The following is a 19,195-nucleotide window of genomic DNA, read 5'->3' on the forward strand; positions in this document are numbered from 1 at the left end:
CCTTTTTCTTCACACTCACCTTTTCTTCCCTCTCCAGCCCCGCGATGCTTCTTTTTATACCTCAACCTAAGACTTATTTCAGAGAGGTCTTTTCCGGATCACCGATCCATGATGGGGGCCCGTTTTTCTATCACAGCATTTCCTTAATAATCCTCCCAATCTGTAATTTGTTTTGCTTGCTAGTTTGTGTGCCCCCTCCCGCACTAGTTTGTGAACTCTGTAAGATTACGATGGCCAGCACACTCGCTAGGAAATAGTAGGTCCTTCATATGTTGCCTTAATGAGAGGTGATAACTATTTAAGGCTGAAGAATGATTCCTGATTTTTGCCTATATCCCAAACATCAGTGGGAACATCATTTAGACTTTTAAAAATCAAAGTACTTTTGCTTTTTAAAGCTTGAAACAAAGAGGAAAAGGAGAAAAAATATCCTATCTTCAGTGCCACCCCTCCCCCCCCCCCCCCCCCCCCATCACTTAAGTCACTGTGGGACTTTGAATCAATCACTAAGCCTCTGGGCTTGTTTTCTTATCTGAGAAATGGAGAGAAATATACCTTATATAATGGTTAATGAAGTTAGGGAATGTATGTAAAGCAGAGAAAATCCTCCCTAACTACATGCTAGTGAATAAAAAAAGTTTACTATAGTTAACATTTTAAAGCACTTATTACATGCACCTATTACAATAAACATTTCATAAATGGATGGGATTCAAACCCACCTCTGACTTCAATTCTGCCTTTCTTCTTCAAACCATTAACCCTTTTACAGAAAATTTCCATTTCAAAATATTAAATGTCACCAAATGAAACACTGTATCCTAAATTTTCAATACCTGACTACACAGAATCCAAGTCAGTAGCAGCACCCCAACAGGGTAAATACCAACTCTTGTTGCAAGGTTCTATCACACCCTCAACTTCCCATTCTGGAACTGATTCCAGACTAAGTGACTAAGTGACTGCAGGCTTCACTGTCATCTCCCAGAACAGACATGGTTATGGTGATGAGCACTTGAGGGGCAGGCACTGTCTTCTTTGTTGACATTGATGAGGCAGGATTTGGACCTCCTAATTCAGTCCAATTTAATGTCAATAAAGCCTTCCCATCTGCTTCTGCTATTCAGGGACTTCACCACCTCTTTAGAGTGAGCCCATGTAAAAGGTTCATGAATTGTAATATCAAGTAGGAAGGCAAGAGGTCCAATAATTCCGCCAAAAGCAAGCTGTAAGAGGCTCTCCCCTGACCACATGCATACCCTATTTTTGGATAACCTCATTCCCAAATGAGTTGGCCCTTAAGGCCATAGAGCAGGGTCTTTGTGTATTTAACTGTCATAGCCCCAGTGCCTAGTGCTTAGCCTATGTGCCCCAATGCCTGGCACATAGCTACATTCCATAAATATTTGTGGGACGGATGGATGAATGAATGGGCTTCAAGAATGGGGCTCAGGCTAAAATTCTGTCCTTATCCCTTGTGGCACTGCTTGCTTTCAGAAGGGAGAACTATAAAATACTACAGGTATTTAAGGAACACGGAAATCCATGCCCTCTGAAAGTTGCATTCCTAGGCTTCCTGTACTAGATAAACATCACTGGATGATCCTCAACTTGACTCAAGTTCAGAAATATTCTCCTGGACCATCAGTTTTTGTTTCTCTTTCTTTGAGACCATCAGTTTTTATACAGCAGAGAGAAAGCTATTTTGTACTGCAGGAGAACACAGTATAAAACATATTGGCCTTTGGGACAGAGCTGAGACTGAGGCCCACTGCTACTATATATGATTCCAAGAAAGTCACTCTCTCTGAACCTCACATTCCTCATCTCTAAAAGCCAGAGCACCTAGGCAGAGCAGACACTGCTGAATGCCTACCCAGGAGTCCTTATCCCCTTCTTTCTTGCGTAGCAGTCAAAACTTGTCTTTCTAATCCACATGACTCAGAGGATAACTCCTAATCTAAGCCACTCATGATAGATGATCTCATTTGCTTTGCCAGTGGCAGGAGTGGGAAGATGACCCATTTCTAGTGAATGAGACAGGCCAGATCTGCTGGGGCTTCCAAGGATTACCTTATTTGCACTTCCTTCCTGGAATTACAGTAGCCACTTTGGGACACTGAGGTGAACTAGTATGCAGATAAACCAACACAGAATAGCAGAGGAAAGTGATTGTAAGAATCTGGTTTGTTGGCATTATCACTGAGCGACTGAATTAGCCAATCTTGGAGCCATATTAAATCAAGACTTCTTTGTAGTAAGTTTCTTATTTAAGCCAATATAGTTGGGGGTTTGTTATGTGCAATTGAATGTGATAATGTTATGTGATAAACTACTTCACATGAATGCCGTGAAGATACATAACAACATACTGTACAAAACACCTAGTCAAATACTTCAAAGTACCCAAGCACCTCCTCCTTTTCGGGTCGCATCCATTAACAAGCCATAGGCCTTTTCCAAAAACATGGCCGGGAACTCCCAGTCTCTTCTAAGAGGAAAGTTCCTCCCCTTCAGAAGGTGGGGAAGAGGGACAGAGGGCTCCCTAGAAAGGTCCCAATTGGCTTCTTTGTCCCAAAAAGACATTGCCAAGAGGATAGTGCTGAAGCTTCTGCAGTCTAGGACAAAGGGACAGTCTGTTCCTACAGGGTAAACCACAATGGTCTAAAAAAACCTTGAAATGGTATCCTAGGGAAGGCAGTTGTGGTGCTAAGTGGAGAACTTTTAAATGTACCTCATTCCCAGCAAGTCCACTTTCCCAGTTCCTCCTTGATAGTTTAAAGGAATGCTTCTGTCATGCTCTGCGGCTTCTAAGCTTGCCACATTTCCTCAGCCTATAGCCAGAGGAATAAACTGGCTTGAAAGCTAGAAACAAATAGGTGAGCTATCTGCTACAATTTAATGCTACTTTCCATTCAAGTAGTACAGGCAGCAGTCTGGGGATGGCCCAGGCTCAGAACTTGAAACCAGTCCTCTCTTTGCACTACATAACTCTTTCATTTAGCCACCAAACCCTAATTGCCAGGAGATTTTGGGTGTTGCTAAGCCAAGAGATACCCAACAAATAGCCTCATTTTGTTACAAGGCACTTCCTAGATAAGAATGTGCTACAGTGTATGTTGCCAATTGACAGGGCAAAGGAAAGGCTGCTCAACCAATACTAAAGAGGGATGTCCAGGGATGTTAGGACAAGCTTTAACTCAAAAAAAAAAAAAAAAAAAAAAAAAAAGCTTGAGCTCCAGGACCAAACAAATTAGGCCTTAGGTTCCCACTGTCTTTTTCTCTTGAGTAAGCAACCAAGAGGCAAATTCTGAAATCTTTGAACATCCATTTCTAAAACTGAAATTTGTCACAAAAATGTGTCAGAATGATCATCCTCCCACTTACTCTGCTAAATACTTTATTTCTGCTTCATTGAGGGGCATAGATTTACTTTAAGTTTTAACTGGGACAATGCTCCATGTTCCAATTTCCTCAAGTTTGATCAACCTCACTAACCCTCGTTGCTGAAAAGGAGCTGGGTACGGTCAGCTTGCTCTCAAGGGAATCTGACAGGTGGTAGACACAGGTTAGCTCTGCAATTTGAAGTTACAACACTTGGCCTCCAGAGGAATGTTAGGCCCATTTATGTACACACTAGCTGCCACTGAAAATTTCTCACTGGGCCTTGTGCCAGAATCTATCTCTGAGCCATCGTCCCCCATTACACAGAAATAACAGTGCTCTAGCACTACCAGGGAGGAATGCCAGAACTTACATGCTTGACAATTGTACCATCAGCTTGAGGTACAAAACCACAGAATCACCAAGTTGGGACGAGAGTAAGAAAGATGATGGTAATCTGGTTAAGTTTCTGCTTACCTGAAGTGTCAGGAATGCTAAGTCCATCCTGTGCACTCAACATCACTTCTTGACTCCCCCCTCTATACTCACAAACCAAAAATTTCTAGATCATTTCAATTCTATTCACAAATATTGATCCCTAGATATATATTCTATGGCCTTGAGATGACAAAAAAATGAACAGAATGTAGTTTCTGCTCCTAAGAGTTCATAGGCTCTGGAGAAAGCAAGTCATGAAAGTAAATAGAGCAAGCTGCTAAGTGCTATCGAGTGCACTGGAACACCATCTATGACACTGGTTAGGAACAAAATTAGGTTTGTTTATTTTATTCTTTTACAAGTAACTCCTGAGGACAGGAGGAAGCTGGAGGTGGAAGTGGTGGTTGTGATGAACAACTCGAAGTCCTAGACTTAGCTTTATTTAAATTAGGTTTTTCCAATGCTCATTTTCAAGAAATACTGAATGACCATATAGTTATAAGATCCCAAAGAAGATGGGGTGGAGGATGGTAAACTGAGTAGAAAAAAAATACCTCCTCCTCACTGCAGCAGTTCATGTTGTTGATTACGCCCTTCTTGGATCCTATTCCATTCTCTTTTTTCTCCTACCTCATTAAGTAAAAAATATACAAGGTATCTACTAGTGATTTGACTGTCTTCTTAGGTTCAGCTTCCTGTCTTCATCCTTTAAGTTGTGTTTCCAGAACTGGATACTATGTTTTTCTCGCTTTTTCTAAGCTATTTTGTTTATTCCTATGGCTTTACCTACCATATATAGGAGTATGAATCCCATTATCTACAACTACAGTTTTATAGTCTTCCCTGAGCACCAAAATATAAGTGTTTACTGGAAACCTTAAAATTGTTGCCTCATGGGAACCTCCAAACTCCGTCTATACAAGGCTAACTGTCTTCACAAAATTCACCACCTTCCGTCTAGTCTCCCTTCTCCCCTAGTCTTGGTTAGAAGAATGTCCCAATATACTCATTGCTCAAGCAGAAACCTGAGCATTAGTGTCTATTCCTCTTTCACCATCTATTGAGTCCTATTAATTCTTTCTGAGTGTCTCTCAAAAATCTTCCCTTTCCTATCTTCACTGGTGTATAGCCTTATAGCCTTGTTTCAGTCCTTCATCATTTCTCTCCTGTACCAGGGAACCATTTGGCCACTCATACCCACCCACCACCACCAAACTTTAAGCTCCTTAAGGAGAGAGACATGGTTTTCCTCCTTTTTGAATTATGTTTGCCATCTCCCCTAACAACACTGCTGGACACAGTGCTTTACATGTTTGTTGAATGAAGAATAAATGGAGGCCTTGTGACGTATGATTACATACAATCTGCAGTTTCAATACTCTGGTGTTTTTTATCCATTTTCCTCTAGAAGTAATGGTTCTGCTCTTATAACAGTCTATTACTCTAACCTAAAATCTATCACATATAATTAATCCCAACAGTTTGCTTTGCTAATGGGGGTGGGAGAAAAGAGAGAGAGAGACCGCACTTTAGAAATAGAAGCCACTGTTGTCTTTATAAAACACAGAATTGTGCTGCTGCTGTTGCTTGCTTTAGAAGGAACTGTACATTACAGCTGCTGGGATAATTTTACAATGGACTGGACAAGGTACAGCTCAAAGCAGGACACAAACACAAGTCTCAAAGGGAAACAAATGCAAACAAGTACACAGCTGTGGGGCTTCAGGGACATTTCCCCATCCATGCTGGACTTGAGAGGGATAAAAAGTTTAGAAACTAAAGTGAAACCCAGAGTAGTCACACATGCCCACCAGATGGCTGCTAAGTGCAACATCACACACCAATCAGGTTGGACTGTGCACAGGAAAGTCATTTCATTATTCCTTATTGCTACTACACCAGGGGACTCAGTGCATTCGACACATTGTCTTTACTTGCACAATCCTTGGAGAGTTTCCTATTTTCCTTTTTAAAGAAGGAACTTTGCCCTCCCCACCTTATTCTGTTTTGTTTTGAGCCCATTACCTCCACTCCCTTTCTTAGGCTCCCAAACAGCAGCCGGAGGTTCTAAGTCAGTAGGAATAGAGTAAGGGGAGAGCACCAACCTAGCCTCTCTCCCTGCCCAGGGAGAAGGCAAGTCCTAATAAAAGGAGGGGGTGGGGGGAGGGAAGAGAAAACCAGAGAATCCCTTCTCCCCAATCTGCTTAGAAGGCTAAATAGGAAAGAGTGCCCTGCATATCCCTGCCATGATCAGACTTTAAGAAGGAAGGCATCCCAGCTACCATCCTAGATTGGCCTAGGCCCAGTAAATATAAAAAATAACTTCCCCCAATGTAGTTTCCAAAACTGCATTTTGGCTAGTTTGAGAGGACTTTCCACCCTGAAAGGGAAGGAACTTTCCATTCTTCTTTGTTACACACGATGCCAGGTTTAAAACACTGCCTCGCCAGCCTTGTAGACAGATAACCCATGGGCCAGCTAAGAAGTCAAAATGTCCCCTTGGCTGCCCATCCTGAGTGTCAGCCTCATTTACTGAATTCTGGACAAAAAAAGAAAAAAGAAAAACACCCCAAACTATCCAAGAACATTATTGTTTAGCCAAACAGGAGGCCACAGAGGAGCTATCTAGTACATGGGAACCAGGAGCTTTTTAGGGAGGTTTCACGCTTTTAGATACTTTCTTCTTCAACATTATTCTAAGCCTAAGTTCCCATGAACAACAACAGCTCCAGGCTTATCCTGAGTTCAGCAGTAGCACCTCAACCCCCAGTGGGTCAGACTGGACTAGAAAAATGATCAACGAACAGTGCTCTTTCCCATCTTTTATCCAAATTCTCTCCATTCTCTTCCCATCACTCTTCTTCCCCTATGTCCATCCCCCTAACCCTCCAACCCTGGAAACCAAGTAGCTCAACTCTAGGATGTCTTCAGAAAAGGGAGGTCCCATGTAGAGACAAATGGAACCAGATCCAGAAAAAGCAATGAGAGAAACCTACTCCAAGGAGTGGACACGTGTGGAAGTTATCAGAAGCCCCCTGATTTCATGCCAGGTAGGCATGCCTGCTGAGTAACTTTGATGGCAGTCCAGCCCAGAGAGGACATTACTGGGCTTGGGGAACAGATTCTTGGTCGTCTGTAGCCAAGAAGCTAAGCCTGACTGTGCTAGCTAACAGTGGGATTATCGTAGCCATGCAGAGAATTCATCATCACATAGGCAGGCGGGCCAGCAAACAAGCTTAGTGAATTGAAAAAGGGAAAAGGATCCAAAGGAAAGAGAAAAGTAGAAAAGAGAGGCAAAAGAGTAAAACGAAGGGAGCAAGAGACCTGTCCAAGAGGATGAGGCTGGGGTCCCCCAACACTTCCTCAGAGCACAAGTAAGAAGCACCACTTAAACCAAATCCAAGAAAGCCAAAGCTTGTTGCTAACACCACTTCTCAATCTGCATGCACCATCTTTCAAACAAGAATAATCATCAAGGTCAAAGTATTTTTCAAGTCTCAAAGATTAAAAAAAAAAAAAAAATTCAGAGCAAGAGGTTATTTTCTTGCCATCGCCCAAATTGCTTCTCTTGCTTTTTTATGTCTTGAACAGCATGTGCAATGCCAAAGGGCTAAAAAATGCATTGCAAGCCCCAGCTCAAAACCCAAATGGAGAGAGTGAGGCAAAGAGAGAAAAAGGAGAGAACATAAACTTGTTGCTGAGAGTAGGTGGCTACCACCAGCTCCCTATGGATATTTGCAAATGCTGGTGAATGACTGGACCCTCCAGGAACAGTGCCCTGATCCCAGCCCCAAAATGCACCCAAGAAGAGAACATGCAGAGCCCATTGTCCCAAGAGAGCTCCCCTCCCCAAAGGGTGACTGAACACGAAGTAGACAGTATATGAAGGCGATGGACAGGGCAGATGGAGTGTTGGCATCACTCTCTTTAGGCACTTGTGTAAGGAATGTAGGCTCTCCAGTGAGCTGCCTCCTCCCAGAGCCCTCCATTCTGTTCTTCAGCTGGGCTGTGCCCATGGGGCATCCCATACTGTAGCCAGTAGGAAAGAAGTAAAGGAGGAGTTACTCAACAGTCCTGATGCCTTCTCCATAATCAATGTTTGTGCTACGTTTTGTGAAGTTGCTGAACAAAGTAGCCAACCAGAACAGAACCTGGGATAGACTGTTTTGCATAGCAAATCTGGGTCTGTACAAGGGCTGCTGGGGAGGGGAAATGGTAGCTCTAAGCGCACAGGCCTGGATCCAGACCAGCCTCCAAGCCTGAGCTAGGTCTAAAGTGTCATGGCTTCATCACCAGATTGGGGTAAACCCAAACTCAGGCTCCTTAAAGAGGAACTTCCACACTGAAGCTGCAACTCCTCATCCCAAGCAGTGGGACAGGAAAAAATTAACAGTTAAGGAAAGAGGGGGCCTTGCCTCAAGGCCAGTAGGCACCAAGCTAGAAACCCCCTACTTTTCCAGTTCTGCAAGACAGCCAAACCCAACCTCTATCCAGGGAGACAAAAAACAAAAAAACAAAACAAAACAAAGGCCCACGCCACCCACTCACATGCCCTAGTGGGAAACCGGGAAAAATTCATTTGTGTAAACAGAAGCAATAGGGAGCAGCAAAATCCCCCAGCCTGTCCACAGGACACACTGGAATCTGTGATGAGCCAAAGTGTCAGAGGACCAGAGAAAGGAAAGATGCAACTTGCAGGAAAGAGTGCAGGGCAGTGCAGAAGAGGGAGCCTATAGCAAGAAAAAGATATTATCTGCACAGGGGAAGGATGGAGCCTGAGCCCCACCTTAGGGAGATAACCATCCCCTACCTAGCCAGGCCAAAGAACAAGTCAGGTACATAGTTCCTTCTGATGGCTCAATGTTTCTGGGATGTAAACTTATTGGGCATGGGAGGGATTTCCAGATTTTGGCAATAGACTCAAGTTATGGTATAAAAATAACATTTAGTTTTTTGCTCTTTTTTTCTTATTTTAGACCTAAAGATCATTTGTTATAAGACACCCCAGTTAAGAAATATTGAAACATAAGCAACTTGACCATCAGGGGAAAAAAGAAGCCAAGAGTAAGAAATGCTATGAAAGTAACTCCAGATCCAGGCAGGTGGGGAAACTGGGGGGACAGGAAGAACAGGAGGTGTAAATGGAAAGGCCAGGGGCCAGTCATCTCAGCAGCTCCAAGACTTGTCATGTCTGAAAGTGCAAATGTCAATGGATTTTAACCATCTTGAGGTTGTGGTCTTTTTAAAAGCTTAATGAATATGGAAGTCAATTCCTTCGAATGCAAAATAGCTGGCGCTCTGGTTGGAGGCTTGTTGGGTTAGGGGTATTTCTTCCCCACCTACCTCCTCTCCCACCCCCACCCTATCCCCCCCAAAGAAAGGTACAAAAGGTTGCAGTTCTGCAGCATTACCGTTACAGGGAAGGCACTGGTTACCCACCAGTAGGCGGAAGGAAGACAGGGTCGTGTCACTTCAGAGCTAAGTGCCATAGTGCCTTAAGTCTTACTAGGGGCTGGATGTCTGTCAGGGAGGAGGTGTAAGGTGGGGTAGAAAAAGTGGAGAGAAAGGAATAATGGAAAGGGGGTGGCAGCTGGGGGAGGAGCAACCAAAACCATTAGCATTAAAAATCTTCCTACAAACTGGATTTTCAACCCATTAAAACATCTAGTATTCTAAAATATTGATCTGGGTCTGGTTTCGTTTTTCCTCTTAAACAAATCTAGACCTTTTCTGATTAAGGCTCCTAAAAAATCCTTCCCTCCTCCCACCCACTTTTTTAAGCCCCTCACTCTCCCATCTAAAGTATCAAACCCAAACCTACCAGCTTTTGTCCGCGGGGCTGCAGAGCCGACCTTACCAAGCTGTCAGGCATGAGTCTTTAGCACTGTGAGTCACAAGAGACACCTGTGTGTATGGCGGGCACCAGTGCTGCCCCTCTTGGTCCAGTGGGGTCAGGGCCAGATGTGACAAGATGGGTGAGGGGTGGGGGTCATGAGGTGGACATCAGAAATTTCTGGCTGGTGGTCTGGCTTACTGGCCCTGTCCCCCACCCTTTCGCCCCCTTCGTAGAAAGAAGGAAACAAGGCCTTCTGAGCTCCTCCCTACCCTCCCTCCTCCTCCTCCTTGCTTCCTCTGGATTTGGGCGGCACAGCTCTTGGGGCTTGGAAAGCTTTCTTCTATCCAGTGAGGTAACAGCGTTCTGCCTTCAAGCGAAGTACATGGTGCGCAGAGTATCCTGGTGAACCTGCACGGCTTTGGCCAGGGCCTGGGGGTCCCGCCCATTGCTCTGCCCCGATATGTGGCTCCCCTCTCCACTGAAAAGCAAAAATGAAACAAGTCCTTCCTGGTGCACTGAGCTACTGCTAATCCATTCCCCCAGGTACCAATTCCCATACCACCTTATGAGAAAACCCCAACCCAGATCTGGGCAGAAGAGCCCAAGGACGTCAAATTGTACAATATTCGTTTCCTTCTGCCCAAGGAATGTTGAGAGGGTCTGGTACCCGAGGCTGAAGCAAATGGGAAGCCAGCTTGATCCCAGGCCTCACCTGTCATGCTCCTTGTCCACTAGGTGGTATCGTGCCCGGAAAGCCACCAGTCGGGCATAGTAGGCAGGTGCTGGGATAGAGACGGAGCGTGTGCATCGTACATAAGTGTGGCACAGCTGGTATGTCAAGATCTGGAGCTCGTCCGCTGTGAAACGGTTGTCATCCCAAAGGACATAGTAATGGGATGGTCGGCTGGTACCCTGGGAAGATAGGAAGGTGAGGGGCCCCAGACTGGGCAGAGGGGACAGCCAATGCTAAGGAACAGGATCACTGTTACAAGTGTAGTTGGGTTGGAAGATCCACTCAGGAACAGGCAGACACAAAGCCACCTATGTCATAAAATACCCTTGTTATGGGCAACCTGCCTAAGACATTCAAAACGTACTTCTGTTCAAGTATGCTAAAGGCTTATTAAGAGAATAATCCTGTTCTGAATGCCACTCAGTGACGACTGATATATTCTACAGGCAGTGGGAATAATCAATTCATCTTTGACCCACTGGAAACCCCAGGACATAGCCCGACTACCTGGATGCCTGCGTGGCTGCAAAGATAGAAGTCAAACTCAAATGGGTGGGTGATGTTGGTGTCCACAGTTGTCCCAGCTGGGATGTTACCACTCTTCCCAATCTGTACAGAGAAAAGACAACCAAGATCCCAAGATCTGCTTGGCCCTAAGAAGGGTTCTGACTCAATCCTACTCTGATTCCACCAAAATCTCTGTTCCCAGAGGGTACTAGATCTTAAAATAATGGACTTCTCCTGTCACACAGACCTGTGGTTAAGTGCTGGTTTCACCATTTATAAGCTGTGTGATCTCAGCAAGTCATTTAACTTTTTTGAGGTTAAACTCCAGCTAATAATGGTACCTAACTCACAGGGCTGCTCTGAGGAAGACACCTTTGTGCAATGTCTGGCATATAGGACAAGTTCAATGAATGGTAGTTCCCTTTCCTTTCTCTGGGAGCTGGTCTATATAGGGTCTATAGGCCAGAAAGCTAGAAAGAGGAAGAGAAAGTATAAGGGAAGGAGGGGAGAAAGAGAGAAAAAAGGGAAGAAAGTGGCAGAGGAAGGACAAGAGCCCTAGGGGGAAAGGGCCAGGGAGGATAGACAGACCAAGGACTAAATCCCCAGATTTATCTCAAGGCCTTCTTCCACATTAAGAGAAGGGAGACAGGATGGTATGGATGGTTTCCTCAATTTCTCACTCACTCGCTCATTCTTGTCAGCACAAAAAAGGCGGGTGTGATGGCGTTTCTGCACCACAATATAAGTGATCCCAGGCTGGTAGTCCTTTTCCAGTTTGATGCAGGCATCACGAATGGCCAGCAGCTCATAGTGGAGGATCTAGGCACAGGGTAAGGAGAGAGACAAAGAGACATACAGCTCCTCTTGAGTCACATTTTTCTGAACTAAGTGGTTTCCATTTGTAATATGGCTTTTTGCTCAGCTTCCCTTTATAAGCTAACACCCAACCATTAGTAAGGACAGCCTCTTCCTGCCAAAATCAGCCTTATCCTCAGTTCACCTGATATGCTGCTATAAAGCCTTGGCTGGGAGGCTTGGTATCAGCAGAGAATACTCACCTGGTTCCTATGCATAAAGAGACCTAATGTCAAGACACAGAAACAAAGTACACAAACATCACTATAATCACAATGCCCAAAGTAAGGTAAATTTCAGGTTTAGAAGGATAAAAGGAATTCCCCTGTGAGCTCCAAGAACGGAGCTGAGACCATCAGAGAAGAGCAGACACACAGTTCAGGAATTGGTACAGATGTAGTAGATGAATTCAGTCCTACAAAGAAGAAAATGGACTAGCTAAAGAAGGTAAACAACCATATGCAATAGTTGCCTTGTGGCCTTAGATGTCAGATATAGGGGGTCAAAACTATATGGCAGAAATGGATACAATGGAAATCAATTAGAAATAGGTTTAAACCCAAGCTTTATCTGGCTGTATTCCTGTGAGCAAGCTACTTAACTCTTCTAAGTCTCATTTTCTCCACATCTACTAAAGTTACTAGTAAGATCAGCCTCACAAAACCATTGCAAAGAGTAAAACAGATTAACTAAGTAAAAGCATAGAAAACCTAGTAGGGGGCACCTGGGTGGCTAAGTTGCTTAAGCATCCGACTTCAGCTCAGGTCATGATCCCATCCGTGGTTCTTGAGTTCGAGCCCCACATCGGGCTCCATGCTGACAGTGCAGAGCCTACTTGGGATTCTCTCTCTTTCTGCCCTTCCCCGACTTGCATGCACTCTCTGTCTCTCTGTCTCAAAATAAATAAACTTAGGGGAAAAAAAGCTTTAAAAAAAGAAAATCTAGTAGGGGCTTCATAACTGCTGATGGCTTTACTAAGCAGTTTGAATTTTAACCCAAGGCTAGGTGAAGCCTCTAGATGTTCCTGAACAGAGAAATGATAGGAAAAATTTGTCTGCTATTTTAGGGAACACTGGATGACTTAGAGAAAATTGAGCATAATAGTTAAGAGCATAGACTCTGGAATCAAGGGCCAATTTGTCTGAATTCCAGTTCCATCACTGTTTAGCTTGGCTGACATTGAAGAAATTATTTAACATTTCCGAGCCTCAAGTTTCATCTGTCAAATGGGATAATTATTCTTATTTCATAGAATTATTCTAGACATTAAACAGAACACATATGAAGTGCTTACTACAATTCATAGTATGTAAGTGGTACCCAATAAATGACAGTTGTATTACTATTAAATGGTAGTCAAGGAGACCAGTTCATTATACTACTCTAAACAAGAGAATACGAAGGCTTGGCAGGGAGAAATAGAAGGAACATTATGAAGGTCAACAGCAGTGGTTGTCAAAGTATGGCCTCTAGACCAGCAGCATCACCTACCTAGGAATTTGTCAGAACTACAAATTCTAGGAACCATCCTAGACTCACTGAATAGGAAATTCTTAGAGCCCTGCAAACTACTGTAACAAGCCCTTCAGGTGATCTTCACGCATGCTAAAGTTCTGAGAACTACCAATCTAAAGAATCAGACTTCAACATGAACCAACTAATATACAGGCACTGAGGGTCTTCTGTTAAAAGACAGGTCTATAGATGCTTGTACATACCACATCTCAGTTGTGATCTCTGCTCCCAAGCCTATTGCCAATAAGCAAAGCTCTCAAAGAAGTAGCCCCTCCTGATGCCAATAGCCTAAAAAACACACCAGTACTCTCTGCACCCATTAGGCCCTCTGGCCCCAACATGAAGGTTTTCACCACCTACTTTGGACCCTACCTGGGGGAGCTGGCCTTCAGGAACCCCATCTCGGTAGAAGATAATGCGGGTAGGCTTGAAACGGGTGGACTTGTAGAACTGGATGAGCAGCTCACGCACCATGTAGGATAAGTCTTCAATGATCTCTTGCCGGGGTCGCTGCACCCGCACAGTAGCACAGTAACGGCTGGGGTGGGCGTCCATACTGCCTACCACCTAACAATCAAAGAGGCAGGATCAGCTCCCAGAACCTCCACTCTCCCAATACTGTCAGGACATAGATTTGGAGAAATGTTCTTAGCAAAAACAAAACAAAACAAAACAAAACTATGCAATCAAATTGTAGGTTTTGGATTCAATGAGTCCTGATTTCAATCTCCATCTGATCTTTTTCCTCCTCTCGAATGGAGATAAGAATGCTACCTGCTTACAGTGTTACTGTGGTACATATAAAACACCTTGCATAGAACCCACAGTAAGTACTTGATTAGTTCAGTTCTTACCCCTTGCAGGGGAGCATGTGAAAGCACTACTAGCTCAAAGAGTGGCCTCAATGAGCCATAAGTTTGTCCTTTTCTCAATTCAAGTGTGAATCTACCCAGGAACTGTGGTGAAGAGTGTTCTTGCAGGAGGTACAAACAATATCATTTTCAAAGTGGGTAGGGGCCAGAGCCTAGGATGGATGACCACAAGGAAAACAACAATAAGCACATTATAGGATTTCCCTGCATTTACTGAGATTATCCCAATCTGCCTAGAGAAACTTGAGAGTTGAGGAAAGAGAAGTGGGAAGGTAAGCCTGATCCCTCTAGCAATTTGTAATTCCCTGCTCCAGGGACAGGGAGCAAAGAAGTCGGGAGAGGGACTAGAAAACCATCTAATCTATTAGATGGATCAGGGGTAGGGATGGGAAAGAGGAAGGGACAATCCCAGCAACTAAGTAACCACCTTAAAAAGGATCTCAGAGAAGAGACATGGTCTTTCCCATATCCCCAAAGTGGGCATGGAGAGAGAGAGAAATTTGAACACAGAGCAAGAGTGATGTAGACTAGGCAAAGTCTCTGGCCACCACCTACACTCCCACTGCTTTCTCTGAAAAACAGATACCATACAGAGTTAGTTTTATGAAGATACCAAGGGAGTGGTTAATGGGGATGATCAGCTGAAAAAAAGTTCTTCTGAAGGGTCAAGCATAAGAGCTGAGGGAAGGAGATTATATGTAGTCTTCAGAGCTAAGATGAGAACCTTAAGAAGAAGCTGGAGAGTATCACTCACTGCTGTGATAGAAGGTTTTTTCCCATCCCCTGCTGGGGGGTGTGTAACATCTGCTCCCAGGAATATCACTGGCTGTTGAAAGACGGCAGAGCTAAACAAAGAAGAGAAAACAAATAGTGAGGAGTTGAGTCTTCTCCTGGCACCATCTAGCACTCATTTTGGTCACCTCTCCTTTGTGTCTGATTGATTCTCCCTGGCCAGGGTCCTATCTCTTTGTCAGTCCCCACCATGATACCTTGCTTGGCAAGGCAAGTGGGCAATAGAGTTCATACCGCTGGTGTGGGACTAGGATGTTGTTAATGCCACCAAGTTTGACATTGATCTTCAGGCAGAGGTTGGACAGGGTCTGAGGCGAGGTCTTGACCACATTCTTCACTTGCACACACTGTGTAGCCATTCCCAAGAGTGTATCTCCAACACGTTTCACTTCAGCTATGAGCAGGGAGAGAAGTGATTAGTGCATTCAACAAATATTTACTGAATGCTGATTAGATGTCAGGCAGTATATGAGGTGGTAGGAACACAATGATAACCAGAAACACATAGGGTCACTAATCAGAGGTTACTTTCTAGTGACTAATCTTAAGTCATGAAAAGTAAAATGATCAATGCTACAACAGAAAACTTCATGAAGCTATGAGAGCATTTAATAGCAGGCAATAACCCAGTCAGGAAAGGATTAAGTAAGTAATGATTGAAATGAAACCTAAAGATAGAAAAGGACTTAGAAGAGAGGCGGAATGGGGCACCCGGGTGGCTCAGTTGGTTAAGTGTCCGACTTCAGCACAGATCATGATCTCATGGTTTGAGCCCTATGTCAGGCTCTGTGCTGACAGCTTGGAGCTTGAAGCCTGCTTTGGATTCTATGTCTCCCTCTCTCTCTGCCCCTCCCCACTAGCACTCTGTCTCTCTCTCTCTCAAAAATGAACATTAAAAATTAAAAACAAAAAACAAAAAGAGAGATAGGCAGAATTGGGAGAGAACATTCCAGGCAGAGGCAACACCATCCAAAAATTCACTCTAAGAGATATGTTTGAGAAATTGAAAGACCAACGAAACTAAAAAGGAGACCAAACGAACCATGGTATAAGAGAAAGAATGTGGTCATTAGACTGATCTAGCAAGAAATGAGGGTAGCGTGTACTAAGACAGCTGCTTAGATGGAAAGAAACCGATTTCAAGAGATATTTAAGGGACTCAGTGATGATATATGTGAGCAAGGAAAAAGAATTTTTATGGATAACTTCAAGTTTCTAGCTTTTGTAATAATTTTGAGATAGTTTGAGTTTGAAGTGCTTTTGGTCATCCTAGTGGTATCAACTAGACAAATGAGAATAGTAGTTGAAAGCTCAACAGTCTGAAAGGAGATGCAAATTTGTCAGCTGTTGGGTACAGGGAGTAATTGAAGGCATGATCTTGATGAGATCATCAAGGAAGAGAACAGATGAAAAGAGGGCTTAGACCTGAATCTTGAGGAACTCTCAATATTTGCAGAACGTTTAAGAAGATGAGTCTGCAAAGGAGAAGCATACAGAGAACTAGGAGGAACACAGTGTTGTATCATGAGTGCCAAGGCGAGAGAGTATTTCAAAAAGGAGCAAGTGTTCAACAAAGTCAATGCTACTAAAGATCAAGTAAAATAAAGATCAGAAACGCCCTTGACATTGGTAATGCATAAAGGCAAAAACTATTTAGGTGTTACAAAGTACCAAGGAGGAGATGTGGGATCAATGAAGGATTTAGTGTGTTTTCAATGAGAGAGACTGAGCATGTTTAAAAAGCTAAAATGATCATTTCCACTGTTAAGAGAGATGGAGTAGTTAGTGGCAAACCAGTGCTTCTGCAGAGAACATTCAGAAAAGCCAGACAAAATACAGAAATCCTCTTCTGAAGGCAGCAGAGAGGTGCTCAGACAAGAACTGAAGGGCAAAAACTCCAGAGAGGAACAGAATCTCACCAAGGTGAGCTGTCTTCTGCAACTGCTTTTACCCTGGGTACATTTGCTGATTCTAGGTATGGACAGGAGGCTGAGATTCTAGGCTTTGCACCAGCAGAGGAACCACTGCCAAGAGATGAAGAAAGCAAGAGTTTCTGAAGGAGATAGACCAGTTCTATATGTGAAAGGTTAAAATCATATATATATATATATATATAAAAAATACATATTATATAATATTTATATATATATAATTTTTTTAAAGAAAACATAGACCATTATTTTATGATCTTGGGATTTCTTAAACAGAATGCAGAAAGTACTAGCCATAAAGAAAAAATATTACACAAATTGAACTACATTAAAATTTTAAATTTCTGTTCAACAAAAGACTCCATTAAGAAAGCAAAAAGACAAGACACAAAGCACAGAAGATATGTATAATGCACATACGTATTAAGTAAAGGAATTATAAAGAACATCTATTAATCAGTAAGAAAAAAGTAGTTAAGGCAAAGGAAAAAAAGGGAAAGACTTGAGCAGGCACTTTACAAAAGAGGTTACTGAAATAGCCAATAGACATATAAAAAGATATCCAACTTTATCAATCATCAGAGAAATCAAATTAAAAGCACAACACAATTATTATGGAATACCACAAAAACGGCTAAAATGAAAGAGAGAATACCAATTTGGGTAAGGATATAAAATATCTAGAAGTCTCATACACTGCTGGTTTAAGTGTAAAGCGTACACTTCCCTCTTCGAGTGCTTGGGTGGCTCAGCTGGCTGAGCGTCTGACTCTTGATTTTGGCTCAGGTCATGATCTCATGGTTGTGGGATCAAGCCCCAGGTCTTTCTGCACTGGGCAAAAAGCCTGCTTAGGATTCTGTCTCTCTCCCTCTGCCCCTCCTCTGCTTGTGCACTCTCAAAAAAAAAAAAAAAAAAAAAAATTATATATATATATAAATCCCTCCTAGATACACACCCAATCGAAATGGGTATATATGTTCAAAGGATATGTACAAGAATGTTCACTGAGGCATTATTTATAATAGTAAAAACTGGAAACAATGCAAGTATGTCCACTGACAGTAGAATGGATAAATACATGTAAACTGTATTTTACTCAATATGATGGAAAAACTGCAACAAACATGTTGAATCTCACAAACATAATAGTGAGTAAAAGCCAGACACCAAAAAGTACATAATAAACAATTAATTTATATAAAGTTCAAAAACTGTCAAAACTAATCCATGATATTAGAAGCCAGAAAAGCGATTACCACTAATGGGGAGTTGTAGTGACCAGCAGCCTGAGGTTATAGTAATGTTTTGTTTCCCAAACTGGGTACTGGTTACCCTGGTGTGACATTTTGTAAAAATTCAGTGAACTGAACTCTTAAGATTTCTATATGTATACTACAATAAAAAGTTTACGTTTAAAAAAAAGGCAATAGTATCAATTTAGTGGAAAGTATGGAGTTGAAAATGCTAAGGACAGGTTGAGATACAGTACCAGATCAGAACGGGGCAAATGTCACACTGTCCTTCTATATTCTTAGGGCAGCCACAATGCAACTGACCTTGCTTTGGCCTCCAGGGAGGGAAGGTAGGGCTCTTTAGAAGAATCTAACTGCTCTTCTCATCTGCTGGCTTAATTCCTAGACAATTGGCTAAGTTGTCCAAGTGGTATAATCAAGAAACAGTATGTAAGTAGAAGAAGCCCAAAATCCTAATCAAGTCTGAGACTGGACAGAGGTATAACATTACTGAGCCCAGGGTGGGGAAAATTCTCTGAGTAAGCACTGACCTCCCCAAGCATGCTATACTACATTATACTACTTTCCAAGCAAAACAAATACTGGATTCTCCCCTTTGCTGGAGGGAACCAGAAATGTGGATAATTACTCAAGGCAGTTCTCCTAAAAAATATCCTTATTTTGCATCCAAGGGCCATCAATTCCATGTCCAAGAGAGACTTGGATTGAAGATCAACCAACTTCACTACATAAGCAATTATTAAGTATCATGTCAATGGAAGGTTCCACCTTATATGTGCAGAGGAAAGAAGGTTTCAGAGCAAAATAAGATCTACCCTATGCTCAAAATAATATCGAGGTAGGTAGTAACTGATCAGCAGCCTGATACAATTTCCAGAAAGATTTATCTTCTAGGTAGGATAAGAGATGGCTTCCGGGAATAAGTATATTTATTAATAAGTTTATTTTTGTGAGGAAGAGTGAGAGAGACAGAGAGACAGAGAGAGCACGCACACGTGGGGAAAGGGGCAGACAGAGAGGGAGACACAGAATCCAAAGCAGGCTTCAGGCTCTAACCTGTCAGCGCAGAGCCCGATGTG

The 19,195-nt window shown here is 42.9% G+C and overlaps 1 protein-coding gene across 2 annotated transcripts in view; it reads right to left on the bottom strand.

Annotated features, from left to right (window-relative positions):
* Nucleotides 1-4,142: 4,142 nt before the first annotated feature.
* LOC125172723 (protein argonaute-1) overlaps nucleotides 4,143-19,195 on the bottom strand; it is a 37,552-nt gene continuing 22,499 nt past the window's right edge. For both annotated transcript variants that reach the window (XM_047871182.1, XM_047871183.1), the window contains 7 exons: nucleotides 15,167-15,326; nucleotides 14,895-14,985; nucleotides 13,641-13,835; nucleotides 11,583-11,717; nucleotides 10,899-11,000; nucleotides 10,371-10,570; nucleotides 4,143-10,136 (listed from right to left, as the gene is read on the bottom strand). In XM_047871182.1, coding sequence (XP_047727138.1) covers nucleotides 10,028-10,136; nucleotides 10,371-10,570; nucleotides 10,899-11,000; nucleotides 11,583-11,717; nucleotides 13,641-13,835; nucleotides 14,895-14,985; nucleotides 15,167-15,326 — 992 coding nt within the window. In that variant the 3' untranslated portion in view covers nucleotides 4,143-10,027. The remainder of the gene's footprint in view (nucleotides 10,137-10,370; nucleotides 10,571-10,898; nucleotides 11,001-11,582; nucleotides 11,718-13,640; nucleotides 13,836-14,894; nucleotides 14,986-15,166; nucleotides 15,327-19,195) is intronic.

The sequence above is a fragment of the Prionailurus viverrinus genome, chromosome C1 (assembly GCF_022837055.1).
Source record: "Prionailurus viverrinus isolate Anna chromosome C1, UM_Priviv_1.0, whole genome shotgun sequence".
Taxonomy (NCBI): Eukaryota; Metazoa; Chordata; class Mammalia; order Carnivora; family Felidae; genus Prionailurus; species Prionailurus viverrinus.